This window comes from Phasianus colchicus, chromosome 3 (genome assembly GCF_987193195.1).
Source record: "Phasianus colchicus chromosome 3, bPhaCol1.hap1.1, whole genome shotgun sequence".
In the NCBI taxonomy this organism is placed as follows: domain Eukaryota; kingdom Metazoa; phylum Chordata; class Aves; order Galliformes; family Phasianidae; genus Phasianus; species Phasianus colchicus.
Window position 1 is genome coordinate 30,402,421 of NC_143438.1, and position 27,239 is coordinate 30,429,659.

General features: G+C 37.1%; 1 protein-coding gene across 2 annotated transcripts in view; it reads right to left on the reverse strand.

The window, feature by feature from the left end:
- Positions 1 to 4,291: 4,291 nt before the first annotated feature.
- GALNT1 (polypeptide N-acetylgalactosaminyltransferase 1) overlaps positions 4,292 to 27,239 on the reverse strand; it is a 75,659-nt gene continuing 52,711 nt past the window's right edge. For both annotated transcript variants that reach the window (XM_031589152.2, XM_090137205.1), the window contains exons 6-13: positions 23,550 to 23,757; positions 21,548 to 21,718; positions 18,763 to 18,880; positions 17,692 to 17,872; positions 9,828 to 9,967; positions 8,636 to 8,734; positions 7,728 to 7,862; positions 4,292 to 5,941 (exon numbers count right to left, since the gene is read on the reverse strand). In XM_031589152.2, coding sequence (XP_031445012.1) covers positions 5,795 to 5,941; positions 7,728 to 7,862; positions 8,636 to 8,734; positions 9,828 to 9,967; positions 17,692 to 17,872; positions 18,763 to 18,880; positions 21,548 to 21,718; positions 23,550 to 23,757 — 1,199 coding nt within the window. In that variant the 3' untranslated portion in view covers positions 4,292 to 5,794. The remainder of the gene's footprint in view (positions 5,942 to 7,727; positions 7,863 to 8,635; positions 8,735 to 9,827; positions 9,968 to 17,691; positions 17,873 to 18,762; positions 18,881 to 21,547; positions 21,719 to 23,549; positions 23,758 to 27,239) is intronic.

Here is a 27,239-nt window from a genome sequence, read left to right on the forward strand (position 1 = left end):
CAATTTAGAGAACTAGCACATTCAAAGCAGGCCATAAATATGGCTAGTACAGAATCAGTTCCTGTGGTTTTGAGCATCTGGGAAGGAGAAAATTTTTGGTTTTCAGATTTGTCTCTAGTCCGATCACCATATTAGTACAGCCACATCTGAATGGAATTACACGTGCAACTTGATCTCGCTGTCTCAAGGATACTTTTTTTTTTTTTAATATCTAATTTTATTTCACATGGGGGGAGATTCTCTACCCTGGTAATGGAAATGACACTTTTCATTCCCATCATCTTCCTGACTGAGAAGACTACAGGAGATGTTGCGAGGAGTTCATCAGCATTCAACAGGCCATTAGTTACCACGTCACAGCAATTACCTGCAGTGACAGCTGTTACATCTGAGATCCTAGCATATTTGCTATCAGAACTGCTCATTTGCACTGCGTCCATTTAATGGGCACAGGTCTGATTACCACTTTGCTAATCTATTACGTGGTTAGCTATTTGAAAACATTTTCAGACCAAAAAGATCCATTAGAGACTCACATGCTGCCATTAATCAATTCATGAACATCGAAACCATGACAGAAAACAGCAGCCAGAAAATTCCTCCTGTTTTCACAGAGTTTGAAATGAGATCTCTGCTGTGAAACAATCCAGATCTCCTCATTATGCAGCCAAGGCAACTACAAAACTTGTTCTCAAATTATTTGGTCTGAACATTCCCAGCTCTGAAGTCACCACACCAATGAAGGCTGGGCTTCTTTCCCACTTTCTATGGGCTGGACAAAAACCCAACAGTTTTTCCTGGACCACTTCACAGCATAGGTGCTTTCCTTTGCCAAAATTGAGACTGTAGGAAAGGCTTATTTGTAGAGTTCAGAGGAAGTGCTGCTGAAATCTCTTAAAAGAAAAACACCGGTTAATCTTCTTTCTACCAGCAATTCACCTCCAGTAATGCAAGCTATCCACGGCCAAATGATTCTAGACCCAGCAACAGCACAGTGACATAGCAGAGAATATTAGAACAGGAAAGATTCATAAATTACTGAAGCAAGAATTCAGGCTAGATTTGAAGTTAAAGCTGGATTCTTAGAATCAAAGAGACAAGGAAACCAGTAAAGATGCTTTCAAAGGCAGGTTACTGTCTATACCCCGAAGAGATGCTATGGCAATTACTTGGTTTATTGTCAGACATAGCAGCTTGCTTTCATCTCAGAGGTTGGTTTTGATATGGACTAGCATCACCCAGCTGAACGGCTCAGCATGAGCTCAGCATGGTAGGGATCAGATGACATGGCATGAAATGGAAGCAGAATGCTACAACTGCTTCTCTAAGATTACAAAAAAAAGTGAATTGTGCAGTGAGTTAGTTTTCATCTCAGCATCTTCAGTCTCAAGGTAATTTAATAACTATTTATGCTGCTTCGATTTCCTACATTAAAACTCTTTTGTTTTTAAACAAAGAAAATACGAATTTGCTATTCAAAGTATCATACACCGTGAATATCATCTTCACAGAACATCACAGCTGAGTCTGGTCAAACAGTTCTCAATTATCAGTGTCTAAGGGTCAGACAAACAACAATTTGCTTGAAGATGCTTGTATGGAATTCTAATACAGACCTGAAACTAAACAACTAAATGGCATTCTGATCCTGATCATTTTAACCTGACCCTAAATCTCTATTATTACAGCAGAGTTCAAACAAGGTGCAAGGTGTAAAAGGCATTAAAATCTCCTCTGTGACCAATGACCATTTCCTGCATTTTTTCACTACATTAACAGTTTTTCCATGCTCTCAGATTATGGAAAGTTTAATAACAATTTCCCAGTCTTTAGATGGATACTTGTCACTTCTTAATTGGAATGGGACATACAGCATAAGAAATCTGCCCTGCCAAGGGTCTGCTCATCTCTCTGAATCTGCTACATTACTTGAACAACCAGAGCAACGAAGACAGATTCTGCAGAGAAGGAATTAGAACTGTCACCTTAGTTTTGCAGCTAACCTGGAACATAGAGGTTCTCCCTTCTTTTAACAGTACTGTCTCTGATTATATCCACTGCAGTTACGATATGGAAAGTTAAGCTCTTTTGTACATTACCACCATAAAAATAAAGCCACTAAAATACAACTTAATTTCATATTGAAAAAAGCTAGCAGAGTAGTTACCCAAAGGTCATACCATAATGTGTAATACATGTCAATTCAGTTAAAAGGCACTGGTGTTTCTCAATAAATGTCTTTGCACAGCCAAATGAGGAAAAGATGAAGAACAGAACACTATCTTTAGAGCAGATACACTAGGAAACCTACACTAAACATACTGAAGGCATACTGAAGGCAGTACAAAAGAAGAATTTACTAATTCTCTCCAAAATATGGCTCCTGATCTTCTCACTTACCCTACATGCATTTGCTGTCCATGTCAAACAGGACATCCATGTTCTGTTTTACCTCCTACATCTGACCTGAACAAAGCAGCTCTAAGTGCAGAGGTGCTGGAGACAATCGTCTCCAGAGCCCAGAAATTATTCATATTCTTATTAACACAGATACATTACACACAACAAAAGAACAGAATGCTATTTTTCAGAACAGATTGAATGCAATAGGTACAGAGATTCTAAAAATTCCTGAAGACTTTAGCACGAGAGGAGGGATTAGATTTAAAGGAATTACGTATTTAGAGTCCACTAATACTCCCATTTGGAGCTGGGACATAAAAAATACGATGCCTGACAGTGGAGGACCAACACTGGGAGTCAGCAGGTAAATGGAGACACCAGGTTCAATGTCAGCAGTGAGCTCCACTGACAGCTGCCACAACCACTTGGTAAGAAAAGCAAGAAAACCAGGTGTGGGAGCTATTCTGTAGCTATATTTGGAAGATGTTTAATGCCACAGCATATTTGAAATGCACACCGCTGAAGGGACAGTGATTCTTTACAAAAGCCACATGTTGTCTCCCAACACAGCCTCAGCAACTGCTGAGCACAGGCCAGTGACACTGGCAAGCTTAGCCCAGCCAACCACCACCAACCAGCCCCAGTCAGCCCTGCCATGGGATCGGGGGAGTGAAGGGTTTTGAACCAGGCACCCAGAGGCTGCAGGGAGTCTCCAGTCTGCTGCTTCTCCCCCCAGTGCTCAGCAGGGAGCAATCACTAAGGTACAGGCTGCACATCACAATGAGTATTTCAGTTTTCCAAACCTGATACCTTGACATAGGAATTTTAGTTGTGCAATGATTATTATCATAATATTATCAACCAATGCATGATCTGCTGAATACAGGTCAAAATCCATCAAAGTTATGGATTGAAAAATTACAAAAAAAAAGTGTAATTGCCATGGTTTAACAGGATAAGTATCACAGAAATGATCATAAGAATTAAAAATATAAACTGAAAGTGTACTGGTTTTTAGGTGTTCACTGATGAATCATATAAGTTCCAAAGCTCTAAATTAAGAAACTTTTAAAACGTCCAGAACTTATACACTGCTCTTCTGATTTTACTATTACGCGCTCCACGAAAGCTTAGTCAATCTGAATTAAAACTTCTTTTCTTGCAATGTTTTCAAAGGGATGTAATTCTGAGCTTGGGAAAATGTTTCTGAAATATCACCTAGCCTCATGCTTAATCCCCTGCATGCTCCCCCACCCTGCTCTGCTCAAAGCTTCTTTGCTGAGATAAAGCAAAACTAAAATGCCAAACATGATCCAAAACATCACACTCTGATACAGCATCAGACTGCAGTCAGTATCAGGGTGGGCTAATATCCAGTCTCAGGTGAACATCAACTGTGCCTCATGAACAGTATAAAGACATGAAGGACAGCAGACAATGTAAGGAGCAAGAAAGCGTGCCAACTGTAACTGATGACACTGTCACCATCCCATCCTCTTCACCAACCGCACCAAAGGGAAAAATGTTTTTCCATACAACCATTAAGACAGTCTTTGTTTTAGTCCTGCGGGCACACGTCAATACCTTCCTAATAACTGCACCATGCAATTACTTTCATTAATCCACTTCTACCTCATGAGATTTGTAGCGCTTTCCAAAAGAGAGGGCTATGAAAGATACCTGTATTTAGATAAATATAACCACATCATCTCATCCTACGGATTTTAAATAGCAGTACAACACAGCAGTTTTTTCTTTAAAATTTTCCCATTGTGCAGATGAAAACTCTTGTGTACTACTTCAGAAATAGTGGAGATAACACTGCCTAAAGCAATCGGGAGCAGCAGATATAGAATGGCAGTAACAGTCAAATATAATTCCACACAACTTTTGCAGGAGTCTAGATTTAATTTGCTTTACAGGACAGTTGGCCAAACAATGACATTTATCATAAAAATATCCTCTCCATTAAGTAAATCTCATTTTTCTTTCCAAAAGAAAATTCAACATATAGCCTGAGCATTCAGTAGCTCATTTTCATCATCAGCTCACACAGATTTTTCTTAACAGAACAAAACAATTCAGTTTAAAAAAAAAATGCAGACCCATGTAATGACAGTCATATTGCTTTTGGCTATGTTAACTTAAAACCATACCAATTTAGCTATCTTTCTTTAGGTTTTATTAGAAAAAAGCAGCAGATCAACATTACAATTCAGAATCTAATCTAAATATGCACTTGACAATGAAGCACATCTGAATATGGAGTGAAAAAGGATTCCAGAAAACCTTCAGTTTTGCCAATCTCCTGCTACCCAAATCATGTATCTTCCCTTCTGGCTTTCTGATGACCAAAATCAAACAGGGAACAAAAGATTTAACGTCTATGAAAACAAAACCACAGTACAGTAGTATGAGTTCTGGGTGTTAAGTGGATTCCATCAAGTTAACTTAAGGATTTCAACACGTACTTAAATCTTCTGTTTGGCCATGAAAGTCCATGAAAGCCGGCTGACCCAAATAAAAACTGAAATGTCAGGTCTGGACAAAAAAAAAAAAAGTTAGACAGCATGTTAACCTCCAGTTTTCAGACAGTAATAAAAAGATACAATTCCAACAGCCAAGAAATTGAAATAAAAATGTTGATCTGACATTCAAGAGCTAAGTTTATTCTTACGCTCATTTTGTTTGCACCCAAAATTATTTTAGACCCACCAGGGAAAAAAGAAGTATTTATGGACTATCACACAATTGAAAAAAAGAGAATTGCATTTTGACTTGGTTATCATCCCCCCACTGAGGTATAAAATCTACATATAAATTTGATACTTCACTATAACAAATTGTACTTTTCATAGTTCTGATTTAGTTTCCATTCAACCCTGTTTACTTTTTTTTTTCTCCTTAAACTACAGAATTCTTATCTCACGTTATTGAATCCATTTCTCAGCTCTCTGCTTATTTGTAGATCTGTATTTAGTAGTCTGGTTACCACTGCTAACCAGGAAAAAAAAAGTCTTGAACTTTCTTCATTACAACAGCACTTTCAGCAGAGGTTACTGATGTGCAAGCAAACTACAACGATATGCAGCTCCTCAGAAAGAATATTTCATTGATTATGTTTCCACTGTCCAAATGTTCTCTACGTGATTTGCTAGAAGAAACTCTTTCAATCATGTAAACATCAGTGGGCGCAGTCTCACTAGTATGTGTGGTAGTTTCACATCCTTTTACAGGAAGGCTGGTTCACAGCTACAGAAAAGCTGCAGGAGTTCTAACAGGTGGCAAACTGTGGATTCTGCAGAGAAGTTTCCTTCTGTTGCTACTTAACAGCGTAGCCAAAGTATTAGCCGAGGTAGCCCAGTCAATCCTTTATTTTCTTTAGAACCTCTCAGAATATTTCTGGAAGGGTGACATTGCGAAGCAGCCACTGCTGAGAGCGGCTGCCATTGCAGTCTCTGATGCTGGGTACCTGGCTGTCTTCTTCGGTGGCTTTGTCCAGGCACTGATTACTGTTCACATGCAGCAGGGTTAATTTCTGAAAGACAAAAAGAAATGAGTTGTACAAAATCACCAGGCAGAATAAAGAAGTTTTAATGTCTGTTACAATTCTTCCATAAGTAAACAGGAGCTAGACAAGACCTCCCTTGCTTACTAACCCCAGAACACAATTCTGAAGAACACTCAAGTATGCCATTCTATGTTGTAGGTACTAAACACGTTATGTTTCAAGAGCAAGAGAACAGTCTGAATTTACAAAACAATGTTCTTTGTCAAGCAATATCCACCATTATTGAAATAAGACTGTACTGCTCTCCTCTGAAGAAAGGTTGAGGCAACTGGGCTTGTTTAGCATGGAGAAGAGAAGGCTACGGGGAGACCTCATTGTGACCTTCCAGTATTTGAAAGGAGTGTATAAACAAGAAGGGATACAACTTTACAAGGGTGGATAGCAATAGGACATGGGGGAATGGTTTTAAACTGAGACAGGGGAGGTTTAGGTTAGATATTAGGAGGAAGTTTTTCACTCAGAGGGTGCTGACGCACTGGAACAGGTTGCCCAAGGAGGTTGTGGATGCCCCATCCCTGGAGGCATTCAAGGCCAAACTGGATGGTTGGCAAACCTGCACATAGCAGGGGGGTTGAAACTAGATGATCACCGTGGTCTTTTCAACCCAGGCCTTTCTATGATTCTATGATTTCATGAGTTTTCAAGTAGTTAGAAGATCAACTCTGATAAGATGTACAGCCTTGGTTATTATAACAGTAGTTTTCATGAGATCAGAACAAACACATTGAATTCTTTTTTCTCAGTCAGGGACACAAAACTGACCTTATATTATGCCCTTCTCAGAAACGTTCACATCTACAAACGCATATATGCGTACAAAATGTGAATACATCCTGAAAAATTCTAGTGATCTTTCATCTGGATACTATCTTCTACTTCAGAACTTGGTTACTTCATTTCAAAATAAATTAATTATCATAGGCATTTAGGCAACAACAACAACAACAAAAAACAACAAGAAAAGAAATAAAACCAGCTAGCACTTACTCTTTCATGAATCACTGTTTATTACATAAACATATGACCACATACTATTACTCAATGTATTTACTTCAGTCGGGTAGACTAACGATGTTAAAAAAAAAAAAAAAAAGAACGATTCCCAAAATTTGAATTTATGCATTTTAATCAACATTTATACTCAATCACAGTATTGTCTTCAGAGCTTGTACAGCACATTAATGACCAGTGCACAAGTGCACAATGATTTCTAGATCTGTCAGTTTAACTTATGAATTTTAAAATGAGTTTGCACAGTATGGAAGAGATGATTAAAATAAAGCTGTCTGAAGCATCTCTTAAACACACTAAATGTAAATGTAAAATCACTCTTATAATTTTGGATGCTGATTTTTTAATTACAACAGCATTTCCTTTTAACCTTGTGAGACCCAAGACACCAGGTGCCAGAACTGATGACAGGAAATAATTTCTGCTATCTATGCGATCAGCAATAGATAATATTAAGGCAACCTCACCTTCAAAGAATATTGCGCTAACAGTTTTTCTTCAGAGGGTCTGGAAGCACATTAAAAACATTCTTTTTTTTGAGACCTCCTCGAAAACTCATTAGGTAATTAATCAATGCAAATACCACTTGATGAATTAACGGCAAGGGGAACATAATCCTCCTAACTTTGTTTCCTGTTCTGACTGTCAAACAGCAGTCCCACAGAGGAGTTTGTTCATGTGTAGGCTCACACAAAAACAGAAGTTGGCTAACTTTAACATCACAAGTTATTAGAAGACTTACCACTGGATCATATTCCCAAAGCTGATTTCCTTTTAGATGGTGGCACTTGAGCATTGTTACTGGGCCATTAAGTTTGGAAACGTCTAAACACAAATCATCGGTTCGAATTTCTTTGTTGGCTGTATATGAGAAAACCTACACAGAAAAATAATGACAAAAACTGAAAAAACCCAACGCAACTAAAGAATTCATGGGTATGGGACAGCAAAGGGGTGTGGTGGTAGGAGGGAGCAGAGGAGGCAGGTGTGAGTGAGGGGAACATTTGTGCGTTGCTTCATTAATACTCACTGAACTTTAATTTTCTTCATCATGTACAGAAATAATTTTAGTTTTTTAGGGGACAAATACAAACACTATAGAAGTTCTTCAAAATGACATTTTCAAATTGCAGGCTGTTTTCCACATAGGAACAGCACAGTCCCCAAGTCAGTCAATCTTTGTATACTGGAAAAGATCTGATCAAAAATTACTAATGAAACAAAAAAAAAAAAGCAACAACAAAAAACAAATTTAAGAAAGTTTCAGAAGTGGCACGTAAGCACACTGGAAATGTTAGTTCAGGTGGAAGAAGATAATTTTGTTTTTGTTTAACTAACAATGCCAATCAACAAGTCGAACCAGGAGATGGTTTCTGAGAACCTACAGGAGGGGAAGTGTGGCTTACAGCAGTCTCCTCCCCTTGTTTCACTTTTTACTTCAAAGTTTATCTAAATCATGCTACAGTCAGTCTTCAAATAAATAACAAGTGAGGAATCATAAACATATCTTCTCATATATTCCCTCTTCAGGGCAGCATCTTCAAGGTTTCACACAATGTACAGCTTACGTAAAATTTAATGATTGTTACTGAAAAATTATCCTGATGAGTAGAGTTTAAAATAATTCATTACTATCATTTAAAAAGTCACCTGATTTCCACCCATTCCATGGCAGTTAAAGATTCCAACTTTCTCATTTTCTTTTCTTGCCATGTTATCCAGACATTGATTTGTTTCCACGTTTCTTATCTGGGAGTGAGAAAGAGCACATCACAAAAGGCTGTTATTTTTAAGAAAGAACTAAGCCTGTTTCAAACCACACTGACACCAGTTCTCTCTGCTATACACCTACAGGTTATCTGCAAGAATTGTAAAGTATATGAATGGTACTACAGTGAAAGAACGCTGTGACTCAGACTCCCAGGCAAAGGATCAAGCTGCTTTGTTACAGTGTCACATTTCTTTCCTTTCTATTGGGGATCTTCCCACCTTGCGAACCCTTTTTTCTCCAAGCCTCTGCTACAATGGAATGGACTCAATTCCACCACCAGCCCAAAACTACCAAAAGTATCAAAGCACTTTCCTAGGCACAGTGAGCTTAATTTCATTTGAAGTCACAGGAGACATGGTTCAATTTCTTCAGTTCTTGAGATACAGACTGTATTACTATATAGTAAACACAATGAATAGCAGACTGCTGATAGCAGCGTAAACATCCGCTCTCTTTCATGAAATATGTTTTTTTGCACAAATACAGTACAAAATTACTCTACGAGAGGTGCAATACTTGACTCAACATGGCTTGTAGGGGAAAGTATGTGCCTGTTTATTTAGGACAACGTCATCTATGCTACCTCTACTGTCATGTGAATTAAAGAAAAACAGAGTAACACCCAGCAAAGCTTAAGAATTATTAGGATTTGCTGGTCACTGAAGAGGATTCTAAGGGTAAAGTTCAGAGTATTTATTTATTATTCATTTAGCAAAGTCTTTGTTGTTGCTCTAGTTTAAGCAAAACACTGCTCTACACAAAGAACTTTACACATAGAGTTAACCTTAACTATGTATTTCTGAATGAATATTTCTAAAGGCCTTTTCTGTGAAATTTAGTACAGTAGTAAGAAAGTGAAAACATTTCAATTAACAGAGCACATAAAGTTTGGTTTTCTGCTTCACTGAGGTGACAGATGCATCACTTTTCAGGTGATGGGGATACACATGCAAGTTAATTGAACTTTGCTGGATGTTGATGTGTCAGCTTTCTCAGTTCAGAATAGAAAAAAAACTTACTGTGCAACTTACTTTATAAATGGTAGACAAGTATGCCAGATAAAAACCTTACCTCCCCCAAAGAAAAATAATGGCGTGGAATTTGGGAGTCAGGATAAACATTCTCCAGGTACCAGGAGAAAGGCTTACACTGAAGCTTGCGTCTCAACCCAAGTCGTGATGATATGTCCCCATAGTCAACTTTAGTAACTCCTGGAGGTTAAAAAAAAAAGGTTGCATTTAATGTTTACTAGTGAATTGTATCATCCAATACAAAAGTGATTGGTATAACACACTGTTTGTGTGAAAGACGTTCTAAGAAATCATCTCTACATTAAAATAACACCTTTTTTTAAATACAGCATTATGTTGCTTATACTTATTGCAGAAGACAAGTTAATCACCACCTGTGAATTCTTTCTCCCCGTAATTATACAGAAGGTGGAATCACTACCTCTGTACTATGCATGACTATTTTTTACCTGTGGTTTGTGGAAGGATTTGAATGCTACGCCTTACTAAGTTATCAGAGAAAAGAGGCTGAAACGTATAGTTACTAAGCCATTCTATCCTCATTATCAACTGGGTGCATATCTATGTAGTATAACATAGCAATTTTCTTCTGCAAAGCAAGGAGAACTGTGTTTTAATTTAATTCTGTAAGCCAGATACCACCTGCTGGATTCGTCATTCATCTAACCACATAAAGAAATAGAAAGCAGCCTTCGTCCAGAGAACTAAGCCCTTAACAATTCAGTATTTGTTCAATAAAAAAGCAGCAGTTACAGGAATTGTGTTCACCATTAGGCTTGCTATTAATTTCTGTAGCATTTTGCCTGTCTTTATTCTCTTTTGTCCCTCATTTATCAAAGTGCTCCATTCGTCTTGTATCTACCCATCCCTTTATAGAAGCTTTAATTCCTTCTGAAAATTAAGTTGTTCAAATCCCATCTGAAAATGGGGTGAGAAAGGTATGCACAGTCAGTAAGTACTCTTTTTACTACACCAGAATTAAGCACCGTTGTTATTAACATTTTAATAATATTAATTGAAGTTAGAATAATTTCTAGCTACTTCACATTCTACTTGTATTTTCCACACTACGCTCCAACCACACAGACCAAAAAGATATACTACCTAATATATGATAAAAAATTACCCCCTCCTAAAGGCCACAAATAGGCTCAATTGACCACTGTGCCTAAAGACCTCCTCCATATATTTGTCAGGAATACCTGCACTTAGAGGACTGTAAGTTACCACAAGAATTGCTGACCTTTTGAATCGAAGTTTGCAATATTTTACAGTTGATACACCATGTTATTAAATCGACCTGCCAGCAGATGGTGTATTTCTACTCAATTAAGACAGATACCTGCATAATTTCAACTCCCTGTAAACATCAGTAAAAACATTGCTAATTTCAGTATTCTAGAAACAGGAAAATGCTAAGTCAGAATCACTGAATTGAAAACTTAAGAGAAAACCCTTTTGACTTTTGAGAAAGCGTTCTGGAGAACTACACTAATAAGGCGGAAAATGAGTGAAATCTTGTTTTTTAATAAAACTGTGAATAATATGGATGAGAACTAAGCAAACGCACATCAAAAAATAAGCAAAAAACCACAACATAAAAAAAACCCAGAAAGCTACCCTCCCCGAACCAACATGAAGATATCCTGTACACCAAAATGAGTACCATCTCAAGACACTGTACAGTAAGAAAAGAAAAGCTGCAGTTCCTCATCATCCAGTCATGAAAAGTGAAGTGGATGGATGACATAGCCATCATGCCACTCTTGGAAGAACATTACAAAATTCTTATCTTATTCATCTACAGAATTTGCTATAATGACCTTCAAAAAAAAAAAAATAGGGCTCTGTCACTTTAAAAGTGGCAAAAGGACTGAAGTCACAACTGTAAAGAATTTAAAAGTGACACCTAATTGTTTAAAAATGTATTATTTCTTGAAGTAATTTTAAATGTCACTACATAAAAGAGATGTGCCAGCTGATTTTTGCTCTGTTACACTGAAATAAAAGGTGTGGGTTATATCCATTATAACCATTTTTAATGTGACAGAACTAAAAAAACAAACAAACCAGCCAACAAAGTACTCTGAAGTCATACAAAGTCACCTACTGGCACATTGACCTGAGCACTGGATAGCTGAATAAGTACAGTTTGCTTCAGGGGTGGTCTTTAACAAGGCCAAATTGTTTTACTCTCCAAGTGAGGTATCAGTCTCTTAGCTGCTTCCACTTCCTTATCTGTATTATTATTATTCTCATCTAGCTGGAGTATCCCTATTTACAGTATACAGCACAGCAACTAAGGGGAACTGTTATTTGGGGGGAAGAAATAGAAGCAAATAAGGAAAACTGCAAAATACAAATCAAATAAAAAATTAAAGGCGTTTCTGCACCGCTATTTTCAACACACAGGTAAGAATTTCAATATGCAGTGGAGTCTTACATATGCCTTCCAGTGTTTTTGTACTTATTTTTAAAGGCTCAGCTAAAATATATACATACATTAAAACCACAAAACCAGAATGAGGTCAAATCTTCCTCCCAGCTAACTATTACGCCAGACTGTGCAGGTAGGTATATAATGAGGAAGACAATCACGTTCATCACTTGTTTTCCAAATTTTTTGGTTTTGCTCATGAAAATAGTGTTAACAGTACTTACTACTGTCCATACTTGACCAGAGTTTTTGTTTTCCTTCTCCAGAAACAAACCAAAACACCATCAAGTTTATTTTATTATATTTCAAGTCTGGATCTTCCTGGTGGTTCTTGTTATTACTCAGCTTATTCTGTTTCTTATTATTACTCAACTTGCTGTTAGCTGTGACAATCACACGCTTTTTTGCAAATGCACTTAAAGGCGTACACAGAGATTAATACTGATAGGGTGAACACATATCAAATAATTCAAAACCACCAACACCAGTCTTAGTACAAATCTCAGATTCAGCTCAGCACTTGCTGGGTGCTGTCACTATTCTTGAAAAAATTTCACAGAATTATCACGGTTGGAAAAGACCTCCAAGATCATCCAGTCCAACCATGCACATACCACCAGTATTTCCCACTAAACCTTGCCCCTTAGTACAACACCTAACCATTTCTTGAACACAACGGTTAGATGCTGTACTAAAGGACATGGTGTACAGTTTCGTATGCAATACCATGCTTCTGACGTAACAGTCTTTCCTGCTCAATCAGATCTCTTGGGTACACTTACACTTGGAAAAAAAAAGTTATCAATTTGACAAATCCAGACTTCTCATCCAAGCAGGCATTTCTGTAATTTGCTTATTAAGCATGAGAAGAAAAAGTTAGAAGCTACTCAATGTTATCACTATTTAATGCTTTACTCTATTCTTGAGAGAAAATCTCTAGACTTCCCAATAGACTGGGAAGGGAAGGAAGAGTCTTAGAAAACCATTTCAAAACTACTAAGTCCTCCACTATTCTTACAATATGTGAATACAAATCGCCTACCACTTTCATATACGTATAACAATGTCTAGCAGTAGAATACTCCATCTGAAGGTTAATTATCCTTTTGCTAGCTCATTAATAATTAAAGCTTTTCAGTGGTCATGTTGCAATAGTTCTGCCATCCTCAAAATTTCAAGAGAACTGAAGATTTGCTTGCCAAGTTCAATGTGGCAATATATTCATGCTAAACTACTTTGAAAGATGAGAAGCATGATGTTTTCATCATGATTATAAGCCACTCCATCATTTTCAAAAGCACAGTAAGAAAGCCATTTCTTTCAAAACCAGGCTTCTGTTTGAAAAAATAAATAAAAAAACCTCACATAACTTGTTTTTCTTCAGTGTTACAAAACTCAATAAGCAGTAATCATTTTAAACCAATTCACACAGTTACATATTTTCATCTCCAGTTAATGGCAATAAGAAATACTGGCTGTAAACTGGAACATACAGGACCATTCTGTTCATACTTTAAACATAGGTTTAGCTACATTGCTAAGACCAACCACCATCAACTCATCTCCCCATCAGCCATACACAGAAATTTTATCCCAGACTTATCATGTTTGGCTAAAGACAAGCATACATAGTGATGATAAACCAAGACTACTGATCCAGTTTTCAGGATAACAACCATGTCTGTCAGAGAGTTCCTGTTTACATAATTCTATAGCATTACCAATTGCACTGGTATAATCAAAGACACCTTCTGAGTAAAACTTCTGGTTAACAATAAGACTAGTTTCCATTCACACTAGGAGGCTCTCTCTAAGCTCATTAGAGCTGCTTGTTGGGATACCTTCAGCGTACAAATGGGGGTACAATAGATTGCTGAATGACAGACATTTATACTGAGACCAAGAGGCTGCAGGTCCAAGATGGAACCCTGACTCATGTAGTTTTAGGCTGTGGGATTTTCTTGTGTAATCTGTGTTTCACCTTTAGAAGAAGAATATTAAACACCGTAAGTGCCAGTTTACAATTAATTAGTAGCTACAAGAAGGTAGCTGTGGTAAGCCAACCTAACACTACGGAGCTGCTGCTGCAAAAATGGCATTTTCCTTGCTCAGCTTCAGACTGCTGCTGCGCTTCCTGTGCTGACACAGGTGCTAATTTAACCAGCAGAAAGTCTACAGAGTAAAAGGTCCCAAGGAGTTCAGTAAGTAAAACCAGCTAACATACATGAAAATCAACAAGCAAAGGGAATAAAGCACCATCCTTGCAGCAAACTGTTGGACTGACACTGCCATCTCAGAAAGCCTCCCTTGGACAATCCTTTCACAGTATTCTGGACTAGAGAGAATGAAAAAAGAGCAAGTCTAGAAATCAGAAAGAAGTGGCAAAATCCACAGCACAGGCTGACAGGAGCCAGGCTGTTCACCTGCACATGCAGGATTCCAACAGGAAATGGTCTGTGAAACAGCACCCTGCTGCAACACACAGCTGTAAGAAAAGCTGCAGGCTAACGCAGAACAACTGCAACAGTTAGGGCCATTAATGCTGCAGAGGATAGCTGCTGTGTGTGAAGAGACAGGTTGGATTTTGGCTGAGCAGCACCTGCTGCAACACTGTCCTGCCCAGCTTCCTTCTGTACTTATCTACTTCTAAGCAGAAAGATGATTTCTAAAATCCATGAAAGCTTAAAACACAAGTAGTTCCTATTAGGCAGTATTTATTAGAGGGGGAAAAAAGATTAAAGGCTTACTTTTCAAGAGGATAGCTTTCCACTTAACTACATCAACAGTAAAAAGTCTCTGGAGTTCTTATCAATCAAATAGTAAGACATTTCCTTCCACAGTTCAGATCACATGAAATGGAAAAGCTACCTGAAAATCTTAGGTTTGCATCCCTCTGTGGTTCCCTCTCTCAGGGGAGCAGAAAAGAAAGGATATAAAGGAGTTGTTCTTAATTTGACTTAATCATGTCTGCCAGTATATTACCTCCTTCAAAATCCAATTTCTTCATCCATACAAAAAAAACAAGGGTGCAGAGGTTTGCTCGTTTTCTTCTCATATGCATCCAGGCTTGCAAGCTAACATCAGCTTAAAAATTCTCATCTTGCTCCTTCCAAGAAGCTGTGACACTGTCACAGTAAGACTGAAAGTACACACTGCACTAGCAAAGTTTCACAGGCTGTACAGTCTGCCAGAGTTACTACATCACCATTCTGCAAGAACTAAGCATTTCGTTTTTATATAAGAAGGATACTTGAAAACTGAGAGTATGGCAAAATGAGCTAATGGAGAAGAAATTCACTGAGTTGGCTTAGAAATATGTACTGAAAATTCAAGGCAATATTTGCTGTCAGGTAAAAATCAGCAGTCTGCCTAACTCAGGTAAGATAGAGATAACAAAATAATAAAGGTAAGGGGTTTGTGAACTTCCCCAAATAATAACCCATTCTGATTATTAACTTCTGTTTCTGACAACATGCATGGATTTGGAGGGGAGAGAAGAAGATATGAGCAGCGCTGAGTACAATCTATTGGTTCATTCTCTAAACAATAAACATTGCATCACAGCTAGCAGTGAGTCGCCGTACAGTAAGCCATTCTTTTTCACAGCCTTGGGTAACAAACCAATTTCAGAATAATGCAACAGATTTAGGTAATGCGGCCCTATGATTCTTGAAACACTTGGAAATTCCAGTGTCAAACTTTAGCGTGGTGTCAAAGGGATATGGGCACACAAATGAGGCTGTGTGCCAGTTGGCTGGTGCAGATGCTCTCAGAGCAGCTTAGAGCTCTTGGCAAGAACACATCCACCAATCATGCAGGTTATTAGCCTAAGACAAACTGTGCAGGCACGCATCTTTCAAAAGAAGAGGCTATACAGTGCAACTACAGAGAACCGCTGAAGTTACTTTCACCATTTCAAAACTCTTATTCACATTCTATTTTAAATGATTTTTTTTTTGTAACTTTTCTCCAATAGGAGAATGTATGTATAGACACAACCCATGCTGTAAACCCATGAAAGGAAGCTGTATCAAAACAACATTTCTACATGAAAACACTAACTCCTTTTGTAGCTTACGGTTATCTCATGAAAAGAGGGACTACAAAGATCATATATAAAATAACACAGCATTATCACTATGTTGACTAATTCAACTTTGTTTTCAAGAGCTTATTTTTACACTTAGGTGTTGTCACTTAGTAAAAAAAAAAATCTAGCTTGGCATGGATGCAAAAAACCAATCTTAGCCAAAATTAATTGCAGTTATTTATATACAACTTATCTGAAAGACATTTATACATGTGATGTTTGAATTCATAATTCTTAATTAATAAAACAGCAGGGTAGCCACAAGCTATAAGATTCAGATTTCACCTAAAAGGCTTTGACCATTACCAAATTACAAAACTAATTACGAAAATTGAATTAAAAAAAATCTTAGTCCTAATCAAGAAACGCATTCTATTAAGAAACAGAAGTATAAAGCAACATGATCACCAGCTCTCACAAGTATTCTAAAAGCCTGTAATCTAAATTTGACATTGTTCAGACTCCTACTACTTTATTACAGTTTTTACATTTCAATACCAATGCAAGCTTTTAATAAGCAAGTCATAAGGGAATAGTAGCTTTAAAGATAGCTATTTGGGAAAGTAGATTTATCATATAAAACTACTGCTCAGCAGTTGAATGTCTCTAATGCCTCAAATAGCTGTCAGTGTCTGTTGCTCTCTAAAGTTTGTCTTTTGTTTAAAAAGACAAACAAAAAATAATCTGTAGTGGAAGGTACAGTATTCAGTATTTCCCAGGCTGCTTTTTTCTTTTCCTGAAAATTTCTGCTCGTAGAAAATCTGAGTTCAGAGAAAATTTGCTCTCATATTATATATTCTCTTGTTTTGTTAACATTCACTTTAAGAAAGATAATTTGTATCATCACAGTCAAATACATTGGCCATTTTGTTCCCACACTCGGGATTGCCACATGCAAATTCAACCAAGCTAGATGACCTTAAATTCTGCCCCTTCTGCTACAGGAATTCACTTACATCTATTTTGATTGGTTCAACCTTGAATGCCCACAACACAGAAGGCAGAGGTCAAACTCCATCACATTATGAGATGCACTTGGACAACTAGCTTTCAGCACTACAGTTGAACTCTGATGTTCTACTGAGCTTTAACTCCATTGCACAGAAGCTTATTCATAAGTCACGTTCACATTTCAAAAAAAAAAAAATAAAGACTTCAAAGTCTTCAGGGTACATCTCTGGATAGGCTAATAATATGTTTTAATTAAAGTTGTCCTTTTTACACATCTTTGCTGAGTTTTGTTTCATGAAATTAAAAGAAATAATATTTTTAGCTAGATACTCGTAATACTCATGTTTGTTTGTTTGTTTTTCCTCCAGCAGTAATCCATTTTAATTCTTAATAGATATTTGTTTTCATAACCAAAGACTTGCTCACCTGGGGAAATGATATAAAAAAAGTTTTTGAATTCATCCATCCAGACTTCTGCAAGCCGTCTGTTATTTTTGTTGATTATCTGCCCTGTACCTCCTGGAAAAGTATATGGTGTTGCTTTTCTGAACACATGCCCAACATGTGAACAAGTTACAATTTCCAAAGTGCCACCACACTGCCAAATCTGAAAGTGAAAGCAGAGTTACCGCATGGTTTAAACAGCTAAGAAATGTTTAAAAATGTTAATTATTTACTACTAGTCAATTTGGAGAAAAGTTAGTTGATATCTGAACATAAAAATACTATATGGAAGGGAAAAGTAAGTTTGTTTCCTGCTCAACGGGTAAGGATGCTCAAAAGCCTAAGTAGAATAGCATAAGAAGGAGTATATCAGCCATAGCATGAGATTACTTTAGAGAACTGGGCCAGCTGGTCAGAAAAGGAATGAAAAGATTCACATAAATCCCAGGAAAGTAACAGGTAGTTATCTTCCCACAAAGTCCACTATAAAACAGATTCTCTGTAAAAATAACATACATTTCCCAAGTAACATTTCTGAAAATATTTTCAGTTTCATTTTGGAACCACTTATTTGTTCTGAGCTGACAAACAAAACAAAAGGTAATGGTGCTATTTGGTAGGAATGAAAGTGAGAACAATACTGGTTAGGTCCACAACCAAATGAAAACAGGCAATCTTTAAGGTAGGCCACAAGAGGAAGAAAAAGTAACAGAGCCACTCACGTTTCACTGACTTGATAAACCATACACTGACAGTATTACCCTTAACTTATGCTCCAAGTAGATTTTCTAATTGAATTCCTTTTTAAAAAAAAAACAAATGTATTTATTCACAGTAAACACTCCAATTCCATTTTTGTCACAAGACTGTCAACTATTCATCATACACTTTTCTTCACTGACAGGTACAGTTTTTGCATGCCTCCACTGGAGGAATTTGACAGGAAGTATACTACTAGCTGCAAAAGGAGAGGACCCTGTCACTGTCATCAGGTCTGTATTTTACAGAATGTGAGACGCACTGTCAAGAATAACACATTGAGCTTTTACCTACCCTGAAAGAAATTTCCAAGTTTTCTCCACCCCAAATATCCATTCCAGCATCATATGTTCCAATTTCCTGAAAGTAATCTCTGTCTATTGAAAAAAGACCTCCTGCCATTGTAGGTGTCCTGAAAGAAAAAAAGAAGAAATAAGCATCAGTCACTATAAGGACATACTTAAATACAATTCACGTTTACACTGGCAAAATGACTTTTTATTTCTATAGCTCAGAACATGCTCCTTCTCATGAGGCTGCTATCCAAACGCAGTTACCATTGAGCTAACTCAATGGTATTTGCTAGCTCAACGCTTTCTGGAGAATGAAGCAGTTACTGACAGTTCTCATTGTTTCCTCGCTTCAAGTTTGACTCTGAATAGAGAAATGGCTGCTAATAAGCAGCTGCCACTCCTGCAGAAGAAAACTTCTGCCTCCAGTGATGGTAATTTTTAGAAAAGAGAAACTGGTTTCTTACAAGAAATGTATACGTCTGTCAACTACTCTTGAAGAATTACAAGAGGCCATGAAGTGGTCTGCGTGCTTTCACTATTCTCACTTTATACAAGGAAGTTGTACAATCAGGGTTATATTCAGATTTTCTTTACTAGTTCCTTACTCGTAAAGAAAGAATGCTTATTTCTCATACTTTAGCAAAACTTCCCAAATTTTCATTTTTTAGTCAACACGCACACAATACACAAGCTACACATTTGCTTTGCCTGCTGGTATAATTTAATAGCTCAAGTCTACAAATGACATATTTTTCTAGCATAAATCATTTCCTCACTTCATGCTTTTCCTGAAAGACACGTTAAATATAAGTTAGGTAGTCTCAATCTAACTATAATTTGTGTAGCTTTTTCCACTAAAATGGACACTGGGGAAAAAAATAATCCATTAACCACATCCTGAGAACACCTTCGATTTCTTCATAATAGAACACAAACCAAAAATACCAGAGATCACATCTTCAACCTTATATTAAGTTAATACTGCCCACTTTTCTGAGTGTTAAGGCCAGGAAATGTAAATTTGAAGTTGTGTTAAGGTATATATTACACTCCAGTTATATGTGTTCCACATTATCTTTGCAAAGATGACATACCAGAATAAATTTGCCTCCCCTTCATGCATTTGTAATATGTTTATGTATGTGCACACAAGCACATTACATAGGGTGCTCTGAAAGTAACGCCTCCTATTTATTTCTGTACAAAGTACCATAGATAGAAAGAGCACAGTAACACTATTTGCTAGAGCAAATTCTCAGCTACAACACTATTTTTCAACGTAATCACCACCATGAGCTACCCGTTTTTGTCAGCAATGGACAAGAGCCTGTATGTCACACCTTGTAACAACCTGCATGAGAGGATGTGACCTCAGTGCTCTGACCATGTCATTACTAGCAAACTGCTGCTCACACAAATCCACCTTTCATCAGCCCAAACAGGTGGAAGTTAGAAGGCACTGAATCTGAACTATATGGTGAGTGAAGTACAACATTCCTTCAAGACTGGCAGTGTGCTCCATAGTCTTCGAACTGGTATGAAGACTGGCATTACTGTGGTGCAAGAGTAAGGTTGTCTTCTTCTCTAGCCTGACTCTGGAAGTTCAAGCCTTCAGCTTAGTCAGAATCACAATGACCACTAGGTCAGAGCTGATGGTTTATCCAGGTTCCAGGAAATCCTAAAGGACCCCTTTCCTCTCTCAGAAGATACTACACTCACTGAGGGATGCAACTTGAACTTCTCCTCTGGTGGGTGAATTCACATCTTGCCACTACATGGCCATTTTGACTCTGGTTTGTAGCAGTGACACCACGTCTCATCACTGGTAATGATGCAGTCCATAAAACTGTCACCTTCTGCCTCATACTGGTTCAACAGATCCTGACAAACGTTCATACGGTGTTACTTCTGCTCCTCTATGAGATCCACCTGGTGCAAACTCTGCAACATTCGAACATTTCCAACATCACTTCCAATGCACTGAAACTCTGTACACAGCCCCCTGATTGTAATCTGCTGATCTGTGTGGATGAGCTGACTGAGATGCTCTTCATTTCATGGTGCAACAGCTGTGCATGGTCATCATGAACATGGCTTGTCTTTCATGCTACTGTTGCTACTGCTGAAACGCACCCCTCACTGTACTCACATCCACTGTTTGGTCTCCATAAATGTTCATCAAGTGGATGTGAATGTCAATGGGTGCAATTTCTTACTGCATGAAGGATTCAATTCTCTATCTTTGCTTCACACACACTTCTGTGTCAGACACCGGTCAGACTGCCTCCCTCTGCTGCCACTTGTTTCAATGAAACAAAATTTAATGAAATATTGACAGGAAGGTTCAATCTCTGCTGCCATAGCAACAACATCCACCTCTGAAATTGTGGCCCAACATTATAAAAACAGGACGCATTACTTTCAGAGCAACCCTCACAGACACCAACAAGAAAAAAAGATTAGTACATATGCAAAATATTGTTTCTCTGCTAGAGAAAAAACATAAGGCATTGCTTCAACAAAAATATATGTACCACAAAAACTAGCAAAAAGCTAGCAGTCAGCTGGTAATTAGCAAAAAAACCACAGATATAGTTCTACAGTGACATCGATAACTTTCTTCATTCCCTTCAAAAGTTACAATCAGCCAATTCATGTAAAATAATCTTTATGCTGCTCCTTCAAATAGATCAACATATTGCTACAGCAAAATTAATTGCCTACCTGTATACAAGATTAATCCAGAAAGAACATCAGATGAACATTTTAACCAATTTAATAATTACCTAACAGGAAGAGTTCGATCTCCTTTCCGTCGATCCATCTCTCTCTGAGGAACGGGATACCAACGAAAATTCAACTTCCAGTTGAAACCACCATAGGTCATATCAGAACCTGCCATGTATTCAAAGGTGTCATCACTAATTACATCAATGATGGGACACACGACTGTTCTCCTAGAAAGAAGGATGAACCAAAATCTGTTAGTACAAATTTCAGAAAAAGGTTTGTAGTTTCCTTTTTTAAACTCTATTTTTAACAAGTACTAAGTTTAAAATTTAAATGCCATTTCTCAGCAGTACACAATAAATTACTACCAGAATATCAAGCTCTATCTTGCTAATTTGAAATAACTCATCCAAATGAAAATGTGTTGCAATTTCAGTAATATTAGCTTTAAAAACAAAAGCATGTGTGTTATTATCAGTAATAATTTATCACCTTCTGCAGATGGAAAAAAACTGATCATAGCTTTCTCAATGTCAAACAGTGACTGAATGTAAAAGCAGCTTTGGTTTCTAGTTAACTGGTCAAAATAACTTGCATGTTCTTAAATTAAGACTCAAGTCATTAACCCTGGGGAAGTATTCTAAGATGCCATCAAGACTAAGAAATGAGCTACCACATAAAAATAGACAGAAAGAGGCTTCACTGTCTACTGTTCTGACATCATTAAGGCATATATATACTCAGAGATAATAATTCTAATCATCTTAACGATACTGAAATAACTCAAGTAGGCTTCCATTCATGAGAAGCTCTGCCACTAAGTTCAAAGGACTCATTTACTTAGGCTATTTGCACAATTTGAACAATTATTTACATGCATCTCACAAAAAGGATAACTTAAAGGCTGATATTGTGTCTTTGTACAGCTCTGTACAAAGGCTCTTTAATAGCTGCAGCTTTTTCATCATGTAATATTGTATTTTGCAACACGAAAACTTATATGCTTTTCACCTATAACCATAAGAACAAAACTAAGATCTGTAACACTATGCTCAGTAGCTAGCCTATTTAAAATGCTGTTTACTAACAACTAGTCTGCAACTATGGAATTACTGCTCAGAGGTATGTTTTGTAAAGCATACCAATTTCTCCTTAAAATAAAACAACACTCAAGTTTCCAACACATTAACATGCATGTAAGCATTGTGAATACTGATTTAAAATAGGGACAAAACCATGCTACTGCAGTGTAAATTAGTCCGATTCCAGTAACTATTATAACTTTATAAAATACACCCTAGAAGACTACATCACATCACAGAATTTCACACTTCCACAGATAATTCACAACCCATATTATGAAAGAAAGAAGTAATAAGAACCTGAATACAGTAAATTTGAGAGATATTTCTAGTTGTAGAATCATAGAATGGAATCATAGAACAGTTTGGGTTGGAAGGGACTTTTAAGATCACCTAGTTCCAACCCTCCGCTATAGGCAGGGACACCTCCCTCTAGACCAGGTTGCTCAAAGCCCCATCCAGCCTGGCCTTCAAGGGAGGGGGCATCCACAACCTCACTGGGCAACCTGTTCCAGTGTCTCACCGCCCTCACAGTATAGAATTTCTTCCTAATACCTAGTCTAAATCTACCCTCGCCAGTTCAGTATCATTTCATCTCATCCTCCTGCTACCTGCCCTTATAAAAAGCTTACCATGTTGTGATCAGGGCCTCCATTTCTTCTTTAAGAATATCTTCCCAAATTCATGAAGAAGGAATTCAAAAGAGCTCAAATTCTACTACTTTCCACTCCATTCAAACTCAGATCTCCCAGTTTTTAAACACATTTGCTCACACATTTCAATATAAGCTTTATTTTAAACCATGTCTCACCTTCCAAAAGCAGTTCTGTATTAGCCTTACACCAGTGCAACATACAGGACTTTCTCGTCCTTTCAGAAAGTAGATATTTGCTTTTAGGTTACATCATAGTACTTAGAAACTTCTTAAAAACCTTAAAAAAAAAAAAAAAAGATGGACCAACAGATGGATAATTACCTGTCAGCTTTGATCCTTGCCAGCAGAGGTTCTAGCCAGCCTACTGTACATTCACAATGAGCATCTAAGAAGGTGATGACCTGGCCTTTAGAAGCAGCAGCCCCCTTTAATCTAGCTCTGATCAGACCAGAACGCTGTTCCATTCGAATCACATGGACAGGTACTTTTAATTTTTTTACATAGCTCTCCAGTGGTCTTTTCAAAAAGTCTGTGAGGAAAAAAAAAATCAAACAGATGGAAACTGTCAGTTACAAAGTACAGCTTTTTTTTCTCCTTTTGTTTTTGATGAAGAGAGTTGAAATAAGGTTTCTCCTTGCTTTTCTATCTCTTTCCTCTTTTCTCAGCTAGTTTACTCTGCTGCTTATTCTCCAGTTTGCACAAAGCCCTTCTGCCCTCCCCCATGCATTTCACTTGCTAGAGCAGGAAGTTCCTTCTCTTCATTCTGTCATGATGGGAAACAAAAATGGAGAGTGTAGAATGCTTACATAAAAATATGATGGGATAGACAAGGTTTTATTATGGAAAAAATGTATGCATACATATTCTTGGGCATAAAATTATCCATCATGAAAGTAACAAAAATGAGCCAACTAGCTGAACTATTTATCTCCTACCATAATGTAACTTACAGATTTCTTTGCAGTTTGAAATATAACCAAGTGCATTTTTCAATTCTGCTTTCTCCACATATCTCTGGCTAAGATCTCTAAGTTACCACTATACCTCCTAAAAACAAAAATGAAGACAATCAACTGTATGTCAATGAGCATCTATATCACAAACAAACCTGCTTATCTGAGGATCAAGTTAATTAAAATATAACATCTATAACTAACTAACGGCTAATAAATGCTTGTAAATTCAAAATTTAGTGCAGTAAAAACAGCTGCCAAACTTCTCACTGCTCGGCATAGTCTTTGTCCATCATGAACAATTAGACTACGAAAAATAGTAAGGAAGAACAAAGAACTGAGAGGAAAAAAACAATTTACAGCCATATAAATTTGTGTAATAACATTATATAGATTTGAAATCTGTAATAGAGGCAAAGTAAGTGCTCTTACAAAACTCAGCTACCGAATGTATTACATGATACATACGAAGCATGTGAGAGTTGTAGTACAACAGGGCACTGCCTAGAGTAGGATTTAATGTAAGATATTATTAAGTCCTTCATGCAAGGACGTGTGTGACACTGCAGGGAGAAAAAGCATGGCATGAACTCTTGGGCTGTCTTGTAAATCTCAACAGGCAGAGCTGCCCCAGGGATGATTACCATTCCTCACTATTGCTCTGGTGAGCTAATTCCCTCCTCATTTTTCCTTTCGCATTGTTGGACTGTCACTAAAACCCACAGAAATAGGTTCTGACACATCTTGGACGCCGAGCTGTGTTAAAAGAGTTGGAAAGATCTTAAATATTTGTCTCAAGAGAAACTTACAACAAGTTAATTTTTTATTGTGCATACTAACAGAGATTCAAAAGAATGTTTAGTAGTAAAAATTGAGAAGTACAAACCCATTTTCACATCTGAAAATTTTGCAGGCCTGTTGGGGTTAAGCACACATCATGTGACTGATGCAGCCTGTATCAAACTAATTTCACTTCTTACTATGTAGCTTCCCAAAGCCACCAATTTAAGAGACTCGCATTGTGGAACCATTTATAGTTTAATGTATATATGTATATATGTGTATTTGCATGATTACACAGATAACATGACAGAGAAGAATTTCCCTCTATGCTAATCTGACAGTCAGAAAAATGTTCCTCCGTACATCTAAAACTTATTTGAATAATCTCTTAATGCATATAATAGATTTTGGCCTACTAGAAATGTTAAGCTTTAGAGATAACTTTATACGCAAGCCAAGTGGCTATACTTACACTAAATCCTATGTTAAACACCCAAATGAAAATATTTATGCACTACAGCGTCAGATATTCAGGATTGACCTGGGATGACAGCTGAGTAAGTTTTTAGCATTGTCTCATGCACTTTAAGCAGAGGGTGAGGTTTTGACAATACTTGCAAAAAGCCTTCCATATCAGAGACAAAACTTTCTGCTGGATGTTTCTTTTTAAACTTTTTTCTCTATGAGCATGAATAATTTTACTTATTGCTATGGACTGTTTAAAGAGCATCTTCTACGGTAGTACTAGCACTAAGAAATCCAAGATGAGAAAAAACAAATCTATTCAGTTAGAGCCAATAAGTGTGCAAATTGAAAAATAATTGGACAATTCTATTACTGAGTCACAGTTCACAAACATGAAGTAAACATTAAGTTTCAAACTAAATACTTTTATTAAGCTACAATACAGATTTACAGATTTTTAGTCACGCAGTCGCAGATATAAGAAGCACAGATACTTTACAAACATTATTTTCAGGCATTTAGTTTTAAATCTATTGCTTTGATACGCATCTATCACCAGCTTCTTGGGTGTTTTCTGTCCTGATGTAATCTGCCTTGCACACTGGGCCATTCAGTTCTCGACCTAGTTTTAAAGTACTGACTACTTCTGATTTCTTCTGTTAATGCTGTTTTCTAAAGTAGTTAACAAAGAAGTTAATACTCAAAAAATACGCAATTCTGATCAGCAACTAGAGAAGAAATGTTACAGCCATGCCTTGTTTCTCCAAAGCTTTTTTTGCAGTGTAAATAATTGTGTGATATTATGCAAATTCGTTCTTCTAAGTGTTTGACACTGGCAGGTACAAAGTGTGCTTCAGGCAGACTGAATGCTTACTTCATTCCAATTAAATCGACTCTGATGTTAGAATTCAAAATACACTGCTCAGGCTGAACAGTTTTCTTTTTCTGGAAAAAAGTCTGCCGTTTTAATTCAACACAAACAGAATATGTAAGTAGCATATGCTAAAGCCTTCATATTTTCAGACATCACATCCCTTCAGTTGTATTTAATGTAAAAGAACATTTGCTGGAAACATAGTATGTTTTTGGAAAACAAAGCATAAAAAAACCAAAACAATTTTCAGGAGCTGTTGAAAATAACTATAAAGAAAAGGTGCCAATGTGATCATCACAGAGTTCAAAATTAAAGATGCTCAATAACATCACCAAAAAATAAATAAAAGATTTGAAACGTTACATCTTTCAGCCTAGAATTATCTTGATTTTGTTACCTACCTCAAAACAAATCAGGAACACAAAATATATCTTTAAAAAGCCATTTGTAAAGTGAATTATAATTCTATATCATAATGAGGACACGGCCAGTGTTAAATAAAATTTTTGGTTGCTGTTACTGTTGTTGTTTATTAAATAGAAATTAAAGAGACAAAACAAGAAATATCTGCCTACACTATTTTAATATTAGCTTACTCTATTTCTAGGTCACATTGAAAGCTGACCTGCCACTATTAATCATTAGCAAAGATATGAATTATTGAAAGGGACTGTGTAGATAAATGAAACAGAGCAGATTTGCACTAAACTTTGTTTTTCTAGCACGAGTCTGAGCATAAGACCAACCAACCAAAACAGTACTCCCTCTATTTCATTAAGGAAACCTGTACCTGCACAATAACCTGATTACAGACACTCAAAACCCAAATATCAGCATCTGTGCTCCCCAGGAATAATCCTCAGAGTGGTGAGCAGTTTCAAAAGAAAGGTGGAACAAGAGCTTTAATAACTACAAGAAATTGAGGGGTGCCGTTAC